Consider the following 16,022-nt stretch of genomic DNA (forward strand, 5'->3'; position numbering starts at 1 on the left):
ACGTTTTTCGAGCGTTAGTTGGTCGTGCTGAGTGAAATAGTGCATTTTGGAGGAGAAAAACAAAAAAAAAAATTAATATTAAAAAGTTAGAATCTGGTTTAAGATTATTTTTCTTATTAATTTAATAATTCATAATTTATGTATTTGTAGTTGTGCTGCTTTTAGTTTAGTGCGCGTGTTGCTTTCTGACTCGTTTGTGCCGTTTAACAATTAATACCAGTTTTCAATATTTATTGCGCCAGCGAAATCGCATGCTTCCTAGTTGCTTTTGTTGTTGTTGTTCGCATTACGAACGTTTACTCGGGTGTGAGGTGCCGTAACGTGCTTGTTGTTTTTATTCTCAGTGTTGGTAGTGGCGTGCGGCCTGAACCCCTTGTGTGAGTGTCCTTGCAGCGGCGCCAATACAATAATCGCAACAACAACAATAAAAGCGATAACAACACAAATAGCGCTGATTTTCGAAAAACTTGTCAGCAGGCAGTGGAGTGAGCCACGCAGCAAATATAACTCGAAAATATCTTCGAATACGCGAATATCGTCCTGAGTGCTGGCTGGCGTCTGTTTGTCAGTTATCCTGCTGCCTTCTGCCTAACGTTGCTGGTGTATCCATTCAAAGTGCGGCATATTTGCCATTCAGTTTGTCTTTGTCGTTCGTTGCGGTCGTTACGTTAAAACGTTGAAGGAATCGGCTAACAAATAAGCCAAACACAGTAGAGCAAAAAAGTATACATACATAGATATAAAAAATATATAGAAATCGCACTTAAACGCCGGACGGTGTTTTTGGTATAAAAAATTGTAGAAATCCCTAAAAGTCTTATAGGAAATTACCGTTAGCCAGTTGTGCTGTAAAAATATATAATTTGATTGAGCACTGACATAAATAACGACGAAGACAAAGTGCCGCGTAGCGCAAGGAAACAAAAAAATAAATAAATAATAACAAATAAAAAATCTCGAAAGACTGTTTTTCAAAACGCAAAGCACGCCGTCGAACACTTTTGTGACAGTTTTTTGTAATTTTTACGCAAAAAGAAAACATATTCAACCAACCATCAAAATAAAGTTTAACAATTGAAGCAAATACTTGTGACCGGATAATATTTCTACAGTCTGCGTAGATATTTTTCCAAAAATTAGTCAAAGTGTTTGTGTATTTGTTTGCTTGCAGTGTACTTTCTGTCGTTTGAGGAATTCTTGCAGAAGTGTAAATAATTAAAATATTTTAGAAAATTCTAGCGGAAATAACTTGAAAGTTTTACAAACATATCTTTAAAATAAATAAATATTATAATAAATAGAAGAAAAAAAACAAAAATTAAAAAAAAAAATAATTAAAAATAAATAAAAGCTCGTCGCCACCTAACCATTCAACAAAATCTTCACTCACACAAGTGTGCTCTCTAATCCAATTAACCCCAACCACTGCGTATCTGTGCATTTGTGTGCGTGTCTTTGACCAACGGAGAAAAATATCGCCACTCACAAACAACCGATCAACTATCAACCGACAGTCAACAGTAGTGTCAACGCGTTTGTATTACTATTAGTTTCACTTCTAATAAATCCTCCGGCAGGCAGCTACTACCTAAGCACACACACACACAGCCACAGCGCCCAACTTTCTTTCCAAACAAACAGCGTTCAATCTCGCCGCCAGCGTGGTGTTGCAAATCAATCCAAGAGTCACGTTTAAAATCAATAAATTTCTTTGTTTACTTAGTCGCTTAGTCGTCGCTAGTCACCGTTAGTCAGTGCAATCGTCATCATGTTGATTGGATTAGTACGCGATTCGGTAATGCAGTGCTTCTGCCATACATGCCGGGCTCCCATTTTGCCAGCTGGTAAGCAAAAATAAATGAAATGCTCTCATTGTTTATTGTAAATGTTTCTTATGCAAAAACCATTCGCTGAACGTTTGTGTAACTATTGTAGGTTATTCCTTTCGGAAATTTCTTATTTTTATTTTTCTGCTGAAACAATATATTTTTGATATATTGTATGTTAAAAAGTTAAATTCTAACAATATTTCAGTTAAAATTAGTAATCTGACAGTTTTACAAAATTAGTAATTAGTCATCTATCAGTTGTCACTATGTAGTTGGCTTTCCATTTACATCTATGAAAGCTAGTTTCTGTCTCAGGCTCAGGCACAAATACATCATAGTTTATTTAATAAGATAATAGAAGATAGAAATATTTTATTTTTGTACTAAATTAATGTTTTGTGATATAAAAAATTGGAAAAAAACTGATTTACTGACTACATAAATATTAATTTTATTGGAAATAAAAAATTTCAATATACTTGTATACATTAGATATAATGAGGGTAACATATATATCATACATTAGAGCTGCAAAACAATCGATGGGACTATCGGTAGTATCGATAGTTTTATTTTCGTCTCACTACCGATAGTTTATTTTGACTAATTAGATTTACCAACAATTTTCATAAAATTTCAAAATTTCACATAATAGAGCTACATTGTCTGGTAATTTCACATGTGAAGTCTAATTTTTGATAACATGGTAATCTCAAAAACAAAAATTGTAAAGAATAACTCCTCCATTTTATTTAGTATTAATGATTTTGAAGAACAAAGTTATGATTGAATTTCACAATATATGTAATGCCTACAGTGCATATGAACGAATTCATTTTAATTAATTTTTGGTTTTTTCGTTATTGTTTATGTTTTGTTTTATAAATACATCCCAAGACTATTTCACAAGAATTAAGTGTACAAAGCCAAGGCCTCTTAATTTAAACCAGCGAAACGAAGTAGATTTTATGCGAAAAACTATCGATAGTATCTTTTTAAATAATCGAAACTATCGAAAGGTGCGACTATCGATACTTTTGCAGCTCTAAAATGCATACCATTACCAGAAGGCGTAAGATCTCGGCTATAAAACAGGTGAGGCAATAACTTCACAGCCGCAATTTTTAACCGAAATGGCAACATGAGGCAACGTGTCTAGTCGCAAATTTCTGACGTTTATCGATAATCGCTCGCTTCTATTTAATGAGTTGTTTTCGGTAATACTCGTATTCCCTATTAATGATTTCATCCGGTTTAAGAAATACAGAGCATCATATTGGCGTCATGGATAACCGAATTTTGCCATTAATTTGGCTGATTGGCAGGTTTCACATATGATTTTTAGCGTTTATGGCTGTTGTAGTGGATCCATTTTTTAACACCAATCACAATCAAATGCAAAAATTACTTTTTTCTTTTTGTAATTTCTGATATGTAAAATCGTCCTTCTTCGTCTTTTGGCTTCAAATTATATGATTTTCTTGCTTTTGTATTGCAATAACTCCTCGGGTGATTCCCAAAGATTTTGCGAGCTGCTCTTGCATTTGCCAACAATCTCGAGTCTCCTACTTCGAGTTCCTTATCTTCAAACTTTTTTTGCCGCCCAGAACGTTCTTCATCTTTCAAGAACAAAAATCAAGCAAAATCAACACTTTTAAATCATGTAAATCAAATTTGGCACGCTCGTTCCGATAGATCGAGTTTTGTGAACATTCCATAAACTTCCACCAAAAGACAATGTTTGATTTTCAGCTGAGGTTTTCTTCATATTAAAGTATAAAAGAAGAAGAACTTCATTTTAATCAGTTAATTGGTAAATGAAGTAAGTTTTCAAAAAGTGGCATTTTGGAACGAGCGCCATATTCTTCCTCTAATTTTTTCCGTGATTTCTAAATACCAAAGAGATAACTACTTATCAATCTACGATCTGTTTTACGAATTGCTCTGCCTTTGAATGCCGTCGATTGTTGTATTTCATGTTCCCTACGTACTACAAGTGGTTAATTTCTCAAATAATACCTTGTAAGGAAATATAATATATAATAATATCATAAAAGCATAATAAAAACCAATTCAAATCGCCAAGTGTTCAACATTTTTTTAAACTAAATTTCTGATCTTCCTTTTGCTATGAGATTTACTATGCTTTTACAGCTTTAGTTTTGAGCTTGACTTTATATTTTAATAGAATAGAAATACTCTTTTATTCAAAATATTGATATTCGATTTTCCATAAACATTTATTTAGAGCTTAAAATCTGGTTTAAGGACTCTGTTTTGCAGAATTGGACCCATTTTCTAACTTGTTTTGTTTTTATTCCACATAGCTCTTTTAAGCCTTAGGTTCACACAGAATGGCTTCCAAACTAATTATATACCGCTTAGAGTTTTAAGTTATTTGTCTTTATAATTTTCAACCTTCACGAGTAAAATTTTTTGTATATCATACATTTTTTTTTCGTTATTTTATTCTAGTATTTTTTCTACGTATATAATAATTTTATAGAAGGTCTCTATATTTAGACGAAGGTCTAAGATACAAAATAAATACATGCACATTATAATAAAATTAAAATAATCATAATGAGAAAAGAACAAAAGCCCCGAAAGTCAGAATCGGCACCGCACGCGATAATACCTACGCGTAAACAACAAAAACAATAGTCATGAAAACAAAATATATTTTAAATAGAAAACACACATACACACTCGCCAAATGACTCGATATTCAAGATACGAGTGGAGGATAGTAAACTCAGAATGAGCATGTAAGATGAAGGGAATTGCGTGGTGTAGTAGGCGACGACCGGCTCAGCGCCAACAAATAGGCTATATAAAATTTATATTTGTTCGTGTAGCAATGCCGACAGCTATGTACAGACATGTGGCGCCAAGGCGATATATACCGATGACTCATAGTCCGCTAAAGCGTTTATATTATTGGTGATGTCGGCTAACTCGATGACTTTTTGTTGCCGCTATTGTCGGTCATGGGAGTTAAAGATTATAGAATAACTGGAAAAATATAATTGAATGATAAAAGTGGTAGGCCGAATATATAACAATTTTGATAAATGGGCTTAAAGCAGAAGTATGCCGAAAGAAGGAATTATAAAAAGTATAAGAATAGTAGTAGAAGAAGATATATTAAAAATGCAAGGTTAAGAAAAAAATTTAAAAGTGGTATAAATGTTCATTTCTTAAATAAAAATGTATGTTTCGAAACATTTAACACAAAAATCAAATTCAAGTGTATAAAACCGAAACCGACTTCTTTAAATAATATATTATAAAAAAAATTATACAAATTATATAACCCTTGCTAGTGGCAGCCACACGTGTGCTGACGTAATACCATTTGCAGCACGACCGTGAAAAGGTCACTTTTAGGCACATTCATATAAGCGTCTTATGTTTTGTTTCTATAGAATGTGGAATTACTGCAATAAAAATTCGTTTAGCTTTGCCGTAAAGGCACGGAAGAGTAAAACTGAGTGCGAGTTGCTACCAAAAATTTAATGTAATTTGTGAGTATTATGCCATTTTTTGACGAAAGCACTTAGTTTTTGATGAAAGAGAAAATGAACAACGAAAATCACTTACGGTAACATATTGCCAAAGGGTAAAGTACGGTGGGTTGGAATAGAAAAGTACAAATTTTTTTTTTGTATAAGTTTTAAAACCAAAAATTATTAGAACAAAAAAAAAATCGGCATATGGAATTCAATATAGCAATAAAAAATCAACACGTTTTTATGGGGTTTTACAGTATGGACTGAAATATGTACGACTTTTTTCAACAAGCCACCAATTTAAAGAGTTATGTTTTTTATAAGGGTTTAAAAAAAAATAAAAATAAAATATTCGGGTAAAATATTTTGTGTTAAGTGAAGCTTACACTAATTTTAATATTTGTAGCTTTAAATTCCGTAACTAAAATATATTCACAACTCTTAAGTCAGAATGAATTTTTATATAAATAATAATTGAATCATTTTTTTAATGCAGTATTGCATTATTTGCAATCTCTCTATGCCTTTCATATCACTAAATTTATGGGTTTTGTAAGAAATAAAACACACAATTAAAAAAATTAATCCACATTACGCGCACTCCGTATCACTGTGCAATATTTAATTGAAAATAACCATAATAATTTATAATTTTTTTTTTGTTTTACTTTACAGTCATTCAATAAAAATAATAATACTACTATATTAGACAGGAAAACATTTTTCTTTTATTCCATATTACACCCATTCCATACCACTGTGCATTTAACATATGCCTCTTATTCCACAACTTTGCCTTCCATTGCCTCTAAATGCCCGAAATTGTATAAATCACCATTTCGCTACTGGCTCTTCTACTCGATAAAGGCACTTTTCGTTTCCACATTAGTGCAACATAAACGGAAAAGAAAACTAGCCGAATAAAAACAATAACAATAAACCAAAGGAAATGATTTTTACCCGCAGCGTTGATTTTCATAATGATTGCGCGTTACGCCTGGGGCCAACAAATTATGATAATTACTCACTATACACACACGTTCGCTTGCCGCTTGTCGAATTTCCGCAGCACTGACCCCGCACCAATCACCTTTGCACCTCTTGAACACACCTTAACGCCTCGCCAACAACAAAAACGCCACAACGGACCTGCCTTATTGTTATGCCGGCAATTCGACATGAATAAAATATTTGATCACATGGAAATTCGCAAACAAATATGAATTGAGCCTTCAATGAGGCAAACAAGCGAATTGCATTAATATTGATTGTTATGGTTTAGTGTGGTGTAGTAGGCTGGAGTGTGGTGAGTTCATATACTTGTGTGTGTGCATGTGCGTTGTTTGCGTATTTGCCGAAATAATGCAAATCATTGTTGTTGTTTTATTTTTTATTTGTTATTGTTTTTGTTGTTAATTGCTGTTGTAATTCATTGCTATGAGCGCATAAATTATGCAGACAGTCAGGCAAAAAATCGCATTCATGCTTTTGGGAATTCCAAGGAGATTTATATGCAGTTTAAAACTAAAATATACATATGAAATAAATCTGTAATATTGATATTGATTGTGTCACTAGCCGAGGCAGAGATTTAGTTGGCAGTGTAAGCGACAATTTGACGTTAAATATTTCATTTATAAGTTATGTACTAGTAGATAGGTATTGCTGAGCTGCGTATGAAAACTTAAATTTTTAGGTTATTTTTCATTTTCCTATTTAATACTGTTGAACATAAAATATGCATGCAGCTGCTTATGTATTTGAAAAATTTTAACTGGAAATTTATTGAACATATTAATCCTTTCAATTTTAATGCTATTATATTCAATTCAATCGACGAGTATTTTAGAATGCAGAAAAATATTTTATTGTAAAAATATTATGCATTCTATTTATGCGAATTTAATTCTAAAAATATTTATTTTATTTATGTGAATTTATATATATACATAAGTACATGATCATAAAAAATTTACGTAGATATAAAGAATTTTAAAGCTGGTAGTTATTTAAAGTTTGTGGAAGTAAACCTAAATTTTCGTTATTTTTTCATCCACACAACATAATTTTATCCTGCAAGTTTTATTAATATATTTATATTTATATTAAGTGGAGAAGTACACGTAGAGTCCGACTACCTTTTCGCGAATTATTTTTATGAAAATGTATGTCATATATATATATTTAGCACAATTTTTAAAGAATGAAGGAGAATTAAAAATACAATTATTTTACATTATGGAAAATAAAAAAAATTACTTGACTTATGGTAATTCCTGTTAGTTAGGTAATACCTATATCCTAATCGCAGTTTTTATCTGAAATCATAAAATCAAACATTATTTTACTCGAGAGCGTGTTTATGCTAGATAATCTTCAGAAAATTCTAAAATTAACCACACCAATGAGACTTAAAATAAAATTTTGGATTTTTTGGAAAAGTTTTCGATTATATTCGCATTTTAAAATGGTCTAAAATAATTTTTTTTTGTAATGTCCGTAGTGTATCTAGAGTTGTTTTTTATGCTTTTAGAAATAAATGTAGGATAAAAAAAACAGGTAATCCCTTACGGCAATTTGAAAAACATGGTTTAAAGTTTATGGTTAAATGTCGAGCTGCTTGACGCTAACCACTAGCATATCTCCCACAATTTTTAAAGTCGGCTTTTGAAATTTTTTAGTAATGGATAAAGAGCATATTCATATATACCTATACCAATTAAAGCGGGTCGTTTTTTTCTCGCATATGCGAAAAAAATTCAGCGGATCATTTTGAACTACGTTACCAAAAAAGCTATGGGTCTAAAACCGGTTTCAAGCCAGCCAATTTAAATTCGAAGCTTATTCTTTAGGGATCATAAAAATTTGTGCGACCGTTTTTGAGATATCCGAATGAAATCTTATACATAGGTGCATTTTGATATTCTATTAAACATTTGTCGGAACCGGGCAGATCGGATACCTATAACATACTACATTTTCGATATAACCGATTATTCAGATTTTTTATTCAGGTATCCTGCCCTAATAAAATAGCTAATAGGACGTATTTTAGCAGAATTTGTTCCAATACATACTTAACAATGACTGTGAAAATAAAGAAAATCGGACAACTATAACATATATCTGCCATATAACCGATTACGCATTATTGAAATATAAATTAAATAAGAAGGCAGCGTTTTTTGATTCTATTTTAAAATATTTTGGACAAGGGTTTCCAAGGGAGTGATCGTCAATTATTTAAAAATAACTTAAAACTTTGCCTTATTTCAATACTCCGATTTTATGAAACGTTTTGGAGTACTTCCCCATTTAATAGAAGCTAACTGAAACGGACTTTGCGCTGCAGCGATTACGATTTTAGTTCTCCGGAAATTAAATTTTTGCTAAAGGTTGGATGCAATAGATTGGAATAGATTCGTATTAAGTAGACAATTTTTTTTGTTTGTTTTTTTTATGTAAAATAATTTCTTATATTCCAAAGACATTATTTAGAATTTTATTAAGAATTTTATGTTGATGAAAACTAAAAACGACGTTCGCAAATGTTTTAAAAATACTTAAAAATTTCAAAAATTAACTTCAATGAGGCAATAACTAAAGTATTTTTGGTTTTTAACTGGCATATATTTTGCTATTTTTTTCTTCTTTATGTTCTACTCAGCCATCGGCTAAAGTTTCTACAAAAAACATTAAAATAATACAATTTATTAAAATTTTTTTTTCTAATAAATTTTTCGTTTAGTTTTTATAATATTCAATATATTTTATTTTTAAACTTAAAGGTTTTTTATATTGTTTTTTTATTTTTTTCTTTTAGTTGTTTTTCATTATTTTTAGCAAATTTTAATTTTTTGTATATAAAAGTTTTTTATTTTGTTTGATTTCAATTTTTTTTATTTATTTTTATAATTCTTTTATATTTAAAAAAGTTTTTTTTATATTTAAAAAATTTGTTTTTTTAATTTTATTATATTATTATTTATTTTTATTATATATTTTAATATAAATTTTTATTTTAAATTAAATTTTTTTGTTTTATTTAATTTATTTTTTATTTTAAATTAAATTTTTTTGTTTTATTTAATTTATTTTAATATTTTTATATATTTATATTTTATTTTTTGGTTTTTTTTTTAATTTTAAAAAAATTATTTTTCTAATATCTGAGACATAATTTTTACTAATTACAGTCATTTTTTCCTTCAACCTTGACCCCATAGATATATACGCTTTGCACGTGCATTCGCTGAATACCAATTATATGCTCTCATTGATGTTTGCGCTGCAATGGACGTGTCACGCGAACGTGAACGCAAAATAATATCACAATTAAAATAAGAAGAAAAAGCAGAATGCAGAGTTGCACAGTATCATATTTTCACATTCTCAGAAGACACTTGAGCGCGTCTTCATTTCGTTTGCTAGAAATCAGCTTCTCACTACGCTCTAATTGCAACTGAAGTAAGCAAGCGCAAACGACTGCCAGCACACACACACACGTGCACCCACAGTTATCACATACGTGTTACGTGAGCCATGGCAGCTCACACTTCACAAGCATCTATTAGATTTGAAATTTTAGCGACTATCTGCCAGCTAGACTAGTAGTGTTGTTGCAGCACATTTTGGTCTTCGCGTATAACAGTTAGCTGCTGCCGCTTTGACGTGTGAAGGTCAAAAGTGGCAGTGTATTTCTTTTTTTTCTCTTTTCGTACTATTTCTTACTTTTCTGCGTTTGGCTCTATCTTCTACTAGTGGATACTGTCGTTGTTGCTGTTGTTTTTGCTTTGTAATGCTTCGTTAACTGCAATTGCTTCTTCGTTAGAGCTTTTCTAATTTCGAAATACTCTGCAGCAATTGGTTACTCATACGCACTGGTGGGTGCGAATGGTCGTCAACGCTCCTTCGTTTACAAAGATATTGTGCTTTGATAATCTACGCTCTGTGTATGTGCTTTTAGCGTTCCATTTAAAATCAACATTGTACGTGCTTTGCCACACGCACACACAAACAACGTGCGATTCGAAAAAAAGGTGCAAATGTGAATGCAATTAAATATGAAGAGATTGCTCGATAGCATGCTAGCGCTTAAGGTCATGCTAAAAACTCTTAATTGAAGATTCTCGATTGAGGTTACGATAAGATACAAATTATACAAAAAATATAGTTGGATCCTTGAAATGCGCAAATGACTTTTAATATCCTTGTAAGAAGCAAATTGTATACTATAAGATAATTTATGCTGAACTAATTACAACAGCAACTATTCCATGACAACAAACAAATGTTGTTGTTGTCTAAATAATAACATTAATTTATTTAACTTGCAAGTCAGCAAAAACTCATTTTTGTTGTGAATTTTTTTGTAATAGGTATTTTCCTTAATATAAATATATATAAACCTATACATTAACAGAATTTAGCACATTTTAAAAATCGGCACATTTTGAAAAATTTCGTATTCCTCAATCCTGCAGCCAATCTCCATGAGCACCTCTGAAAAAAGATGTCTGGCGGTGAGGAGGATTTTTCTGCTTCAAATTATCTCAAATCCAAATACCAAGTAAAACTATTATTTTTATAGATGAAGGATTGGTCATTGGTATTTTTATAGATGAAGGTTTAATTTTTGTCAAAATGGCGGCTTCGCAAAAAAGTTGTTTGTGGAAAAATTTAACTTCAGAGTGAAATAAAAAATCGAAATTATTATATTTTTTGCATTTTCGTTTAAATAAAACTTTTCTCAGAAGTCATTTTAGTTTGTTATTTCTCTCATGATATCTTGTAACTGTTATAAAGCCGAAATTATATACTTACACATATATTTACATACATATGAACATATGTATGTCTATATAAAGTTATATAGCAATGCCTTGAATCGGCGTGTCGTATGTGTAACACAATAAATATTCCATCATGCCACATGTCTTAGCTTCTTACTAACTAAATATGTATGCAAGGTATATTTACTTACTACACTGCATTGCGCCAGTTGACTAGCTTTAGTAGTTTGTTGTCTATTGCCGCAGAAATACCTACAAACGTAGTTGCTAAGACATAGCATAAATCTCTAGTGCAGACATGTGTGGTGTAAAAGTAAATGAAAATACATAAAATACATGTGTACCGTGCCCACTCCCCTATTTTACGAGCTATCTTTTTAGGGGTATTCACGAAAGAGTATGAACTTGTTTTTAATTTTATGTATTAAAAAATAAATGTTTTTTTTTTTGGAAATTATATATAAAAATATTTTTTTTTTTAAATTATAATAAAATATATATTTTGTTTTGTAAATTATTTTGTTAAAAAATAAAATTTCCAAATATTTTTTTTATTAAATTTTTATTTTAATTCACTTAATTTTGTTTTTGTAGTTCATAAAAATAAATTTGTTTGCTTTTGTTTTTTCATATATTATATAGCTATTTATTTAATTTAACTATTTTCACTATAATTGAAATACCATAACCTTATGTTGTTTTAATTTGATATTTCCTTAAAAACTCTGATTTTTGTTATCAATTTTTAATTTTACTTTATAAATTATTATTTTTTTTATAAATCTTTATTATTTTTGTGTATAAATTTTTGATTACTTTTTTTTAATTCTTTTATAAATTTTATATGTTTTTGATGAAGATTGATTAGTTTTTTTGTTTTTATAAATTTTCTAATATATTTTTTATAAGTTGTACGTATTTTTTATTTTTTTATTTTTTATATTTGCTCTTCTATTTTAATTTTTGCTAAGTTTTTCTTATAAATTTTAATATTTGATAATGTTTTTTTGTTTATAAATTTTTTAATATTTCAATTACATATTTTTCCAGTTTTTTTCTATAAATTTTATATATTTTCATTTTTGTTTATGTTTTTTTTTTACAAATATACCTACATGGTATATATTTTTTTGTTTGTTAAATTTTATATTATTAATAATTTTTTATTTTATTAATTTAATATTTTTTTAAATAATTTTAATATTTTGTTTTAATAAATTTATTATTTTTTATTCATAAATTTTATATATATTTTTGTGAATAAAAACATTTCGGGAACAACCCTAATGGCATCACTCTATCACATGAAACCACTCACGTCTAATTGAATCCCACAGCAACATCTGCTTGCAACTTAATTTGTGGCATGTTCGTTGAGATTTTGCAATTTTGCGTAATTCAAGTATGTATGCGTGTGTGTGTGCACAATAATGCGTACTTGTCTGACATATTTCTATTATTACTTCTGCGAACTAAACAACTATGCATTGAAGTGTGTGAGCAAATAAAATGAAGCGTAACGAAGATGATATTCTTGAAAATGCCGCCTGCGTAAAGCCAGCAAAACGCTATTCGTGATTAAATTTCATGCACAGCAGTTGGAGCGCAAGATATTAAATAGATACTAATGTGTGCTGAAGCGGCGAAGATAAATGAGATTATTTTAAATTTATCAACAGCGGTGGATATTCCATTATTTGAAAAAATACTGCTATAAATCTCTTGTTATAAAAAATTGTGTCATTTTTTTCTATTATTAAAGAATATGTATGTATGTATTTGTACTCAGTTATTTACGCATCTCCAATTTCCCATAAGAATTTTTCTGTCTGCCTCGTCACCTCATCCATTTCCTTCTACGCGGATAGATATTGTAGTCTCCAGTGGTTTGTTTCTTTGACCTTGAGTTAATTTTACTGATGCATAAAGTCTGGTTACATGTCATCAAATTTATTATACGACAATCAGCATATTGTGTATATTTTTCACCTGCAAGATTTCATGTGTTTTTCCTTCCCATTGAGTCATTTATTACGGCTCAGTCCACACTTTGGTGCTGCGGCTACATCAAAAACGTATAAAAAATGTTGATATGGGAGAGCACAGGTACTTACGCCTTTTTTGTTGTGGTTAAATTTAATATAGGTTTTTCTTTCTTTCTTTCTATACCGATTTCTTGTTTTTTGTGTTTTGTATAAGCCACATTAGTCATTTAACAACTGTCATAATTTTTATAGACGACTTTTAGGCGCCAACTATTGCTCATGGCATGACATGTGTTAGCTAAGTGTTTTTATTACTTGTACTTAACGTATTTACTCCTGTTCTGTTGTTGTAGTCATTAACATATAAATTTTAACCTTGATTATTATTTCATAGCATTTTTTTCATTAGCGCCGGTTTGTTTTGGAGGTAAAAAGGCGTCAGTCGATATAAATGGCGTCATATTCCAACTTTAGTCTTCAAAGTATTGGGGAATTTGTATAGAATCTTACGGTGAAGGTGAAAGTGGCACCCACTTTTGGGCTGTCATTATTTTCGCATTACTTTTTGTGCTGCCTTGGAAATTTTTGTGTCATTTAAGGCGCGTATTTTAATATATGCAATTGATATATACATATATTGACAACAAATATTTTTTGGATACATATACTATGTGTATTTGTATGGTAGCCACTTATTGAAATTAAGATATAAGAAAGAAGACATATTTTTTGTCTGAATATTTTTTATGTTTATTGAAAATATGTTGACAATCCTTTTGAAGAGATAATTTTTGGCAACCTTTTTTATATAAAATTTACGAAAACGTGATTCATTGTTGAGTAATGAAGTTATTATTAAGTTTTTTTAATACGTTGGCAACTCTTTAAAAATTTTACCATAATTGGTGGCAACCTTATTTTTTATAAATCTCACGAAATTGTGACTCTTTGTGGTATAATGAAGATTTTACTAAAATTTTTCAAAATTTTATCACAATTGTTGATAACCCTATTTATTATAAATTTCACAGAATTGCAACTGTTTGTTGTGTAATGAAGTTTCCACTAGTTTAGATGCTGGCAACTCTTTCTAAATTTTACCATATTTTAAGTTTTCTCTGTAGTTTTTCTAGTTACGCTGACTAAGTTTAATATAGTGGGATGTAAGACTTATCCCTCGTGTACCTAAATTTTACATTCATGCCGCAAACTTCCATTTCGCTGTGTGTTGACTTGCAAGCGAAATTAATTTCCATGCCCGCTCTTTTCGTCGCCTACTCATTTCAATTAAAATTCGTAATAGATTTTCTTTATTTCTTCAAACATTTCCGGCACTTTTTACTTGCGGCTATTATTTTTAATTTATATTTTCTATTTACTTTTTGTGTGTTGAGTTTTGTTTGTAATTTTGTAAAATGTCACTCGGCTGTTGTGCGCTGCCAAGCATAGAATTTGACATTTCCTTCAACGACACGCAAGTGTAATCAACACTACATCCCTTTGCGTTTCATTTCCTGCTTCGGAAGTTGTGTGCTTTTTACTTCATTTAATTGCTTGTAATTTAAGTGCTTTGAAAACACACAAATAGGAATATGTGTATTATATAATATTAAATGAGATATTTTATGCAAATAAGCGTGGCATAATTTGTTAAGTTTAACGGTGTAAATGATTTTTCTTTTGTTTTTACAAAATTGATCGTAACAGATAAAAATAAATTTTGATTAAGATGCTATCTGTCTGTATACGCGAACAAGTTTCTCAGTTTTCGAGACATCGATCTGAAACTTTGCACACGTCTTTTTCTCCCTAAGAATGTACTCATTGGTCGAAATCGGCGATATCGGACCACTATAGCATATAGCTGCCATACAAATTGATCGATCGAAATCAAGTCCATTTATGGGAAAACTTTTTTATTTGATATGGTATGTTGACGAAAGTTTCCATAAGGTTTTTTCCAAGGCAACGCTACAATCTCCGATTCGATCGAAATCTAGATTAAGATCTATTTATATCCATTCATGCACTTGTGTAGGGTATTTGTCTTGCTGTGTATTTCATTATTTTTTCGAGCATCTCGGATAGTATAGTCATGGTTTCGGGTCATTTTGGCTTACTTCTGCTGATTTTACCTCGACCTCTCGGATGGTCCGGGGATTATTTGGGTACAAATTTGCTTTCCAAATAGCATCAAAATGTCACCAGAGGTGTAAAATCTGAAAATCTTTGTGGGCAGTCAATGTTACCTCATGTTAACATCAGACTTCCATGAGTTTTTATTATAAAAACTGATTAATTCTCATATACATATAACGCAGTGTTCTTTTCTTAAACAAGTAGAATTGTACTTAATTGAGATTCCCAAAGCATGTCGAAATAGCACAGTCGCTTAGCAAATGTTAAATTTATGCATTATTTAAAACTAAACACAATAGAACCGCACACTGTAGGTAGTTTAGAACTGCGTTTTCGGTAAACATGTTCAATATTCTCAAATAGCATACAAACAAAGAAAAATCATCCACTACTTTCGGTGAATTTTTTTTTACTGAGCTCATAAATGTATTACACCTCAAAAAATTTACAGAAAAATCGAAATATTTCCTTCACACTCCAAAAAATATTTTTTCATAACAAAACATGCAATGCAGCATGAGCCAACTTCAAACAACCGTTAACTCTTAAGCTCACTCGGAAAAAATCGTATACTCGTATATTAGAGTTTTATAGTCCTCCTATATAAATATATAAGTCAATCACGTAAACTACAAAAATAGCAGAAGCTGCTTGAGCAAACCATTTTCAACACTTTTCATCTACTGCTATCATCCATATAACCATCATTCAACCATATGCAACGCTATTGCGTAGTCTTAGCAGTCCTCGTTGTCATTTGTGTCG

At 30.4% G+C, this 16,022-nt stretch overlaps 1 protein-coding gene across 4 annotated transcripts in view; it reads left to right on the forward strand.

The window, feature by feature from the left end:
- Positions 1 to 16,022, forward strand: part of stai (stathmin) — a 174,413-nt gene that overhangs the window by 75,818 nt on the left and 82,573 nt on the right. The window contains exon 1 of one of the 4 annotated variants that reach the window (XM_036359848.2): positions 602 to 1,844. The exons of 2 other annotated variants lie outside the window; for them this stretch is intronic. In XM_036359848.2, the coding sequence (XP_036215741.1) occupies positions 1,769 to 1,844 (76 nt within the window). In that variant the 5' untranslated portion in view covers positions 602 to 1,768. Of the gene's footprint in view, positions 1 to 601; positions 1,845 to 16,022 lie in introns of those variants that run through there. One more of the 4 variants, XM_036359861.2, reaches the window with a different exon arrangement.

Source organism: Bactrocera oleae, chromosome 3, assembly GCF_042242935.1.
Source record: "Bactrocera oleae isolate idBacOlea1 chromosome 3, idBacOlea1, whole genome shotgun sequence".
NCBI classification, from domain to species: Eukaryota; Metazoa; Arthropoda; class Insecta; order Diptera; family Tephritidae; genus Bactrocera; species Bactrocera oleae.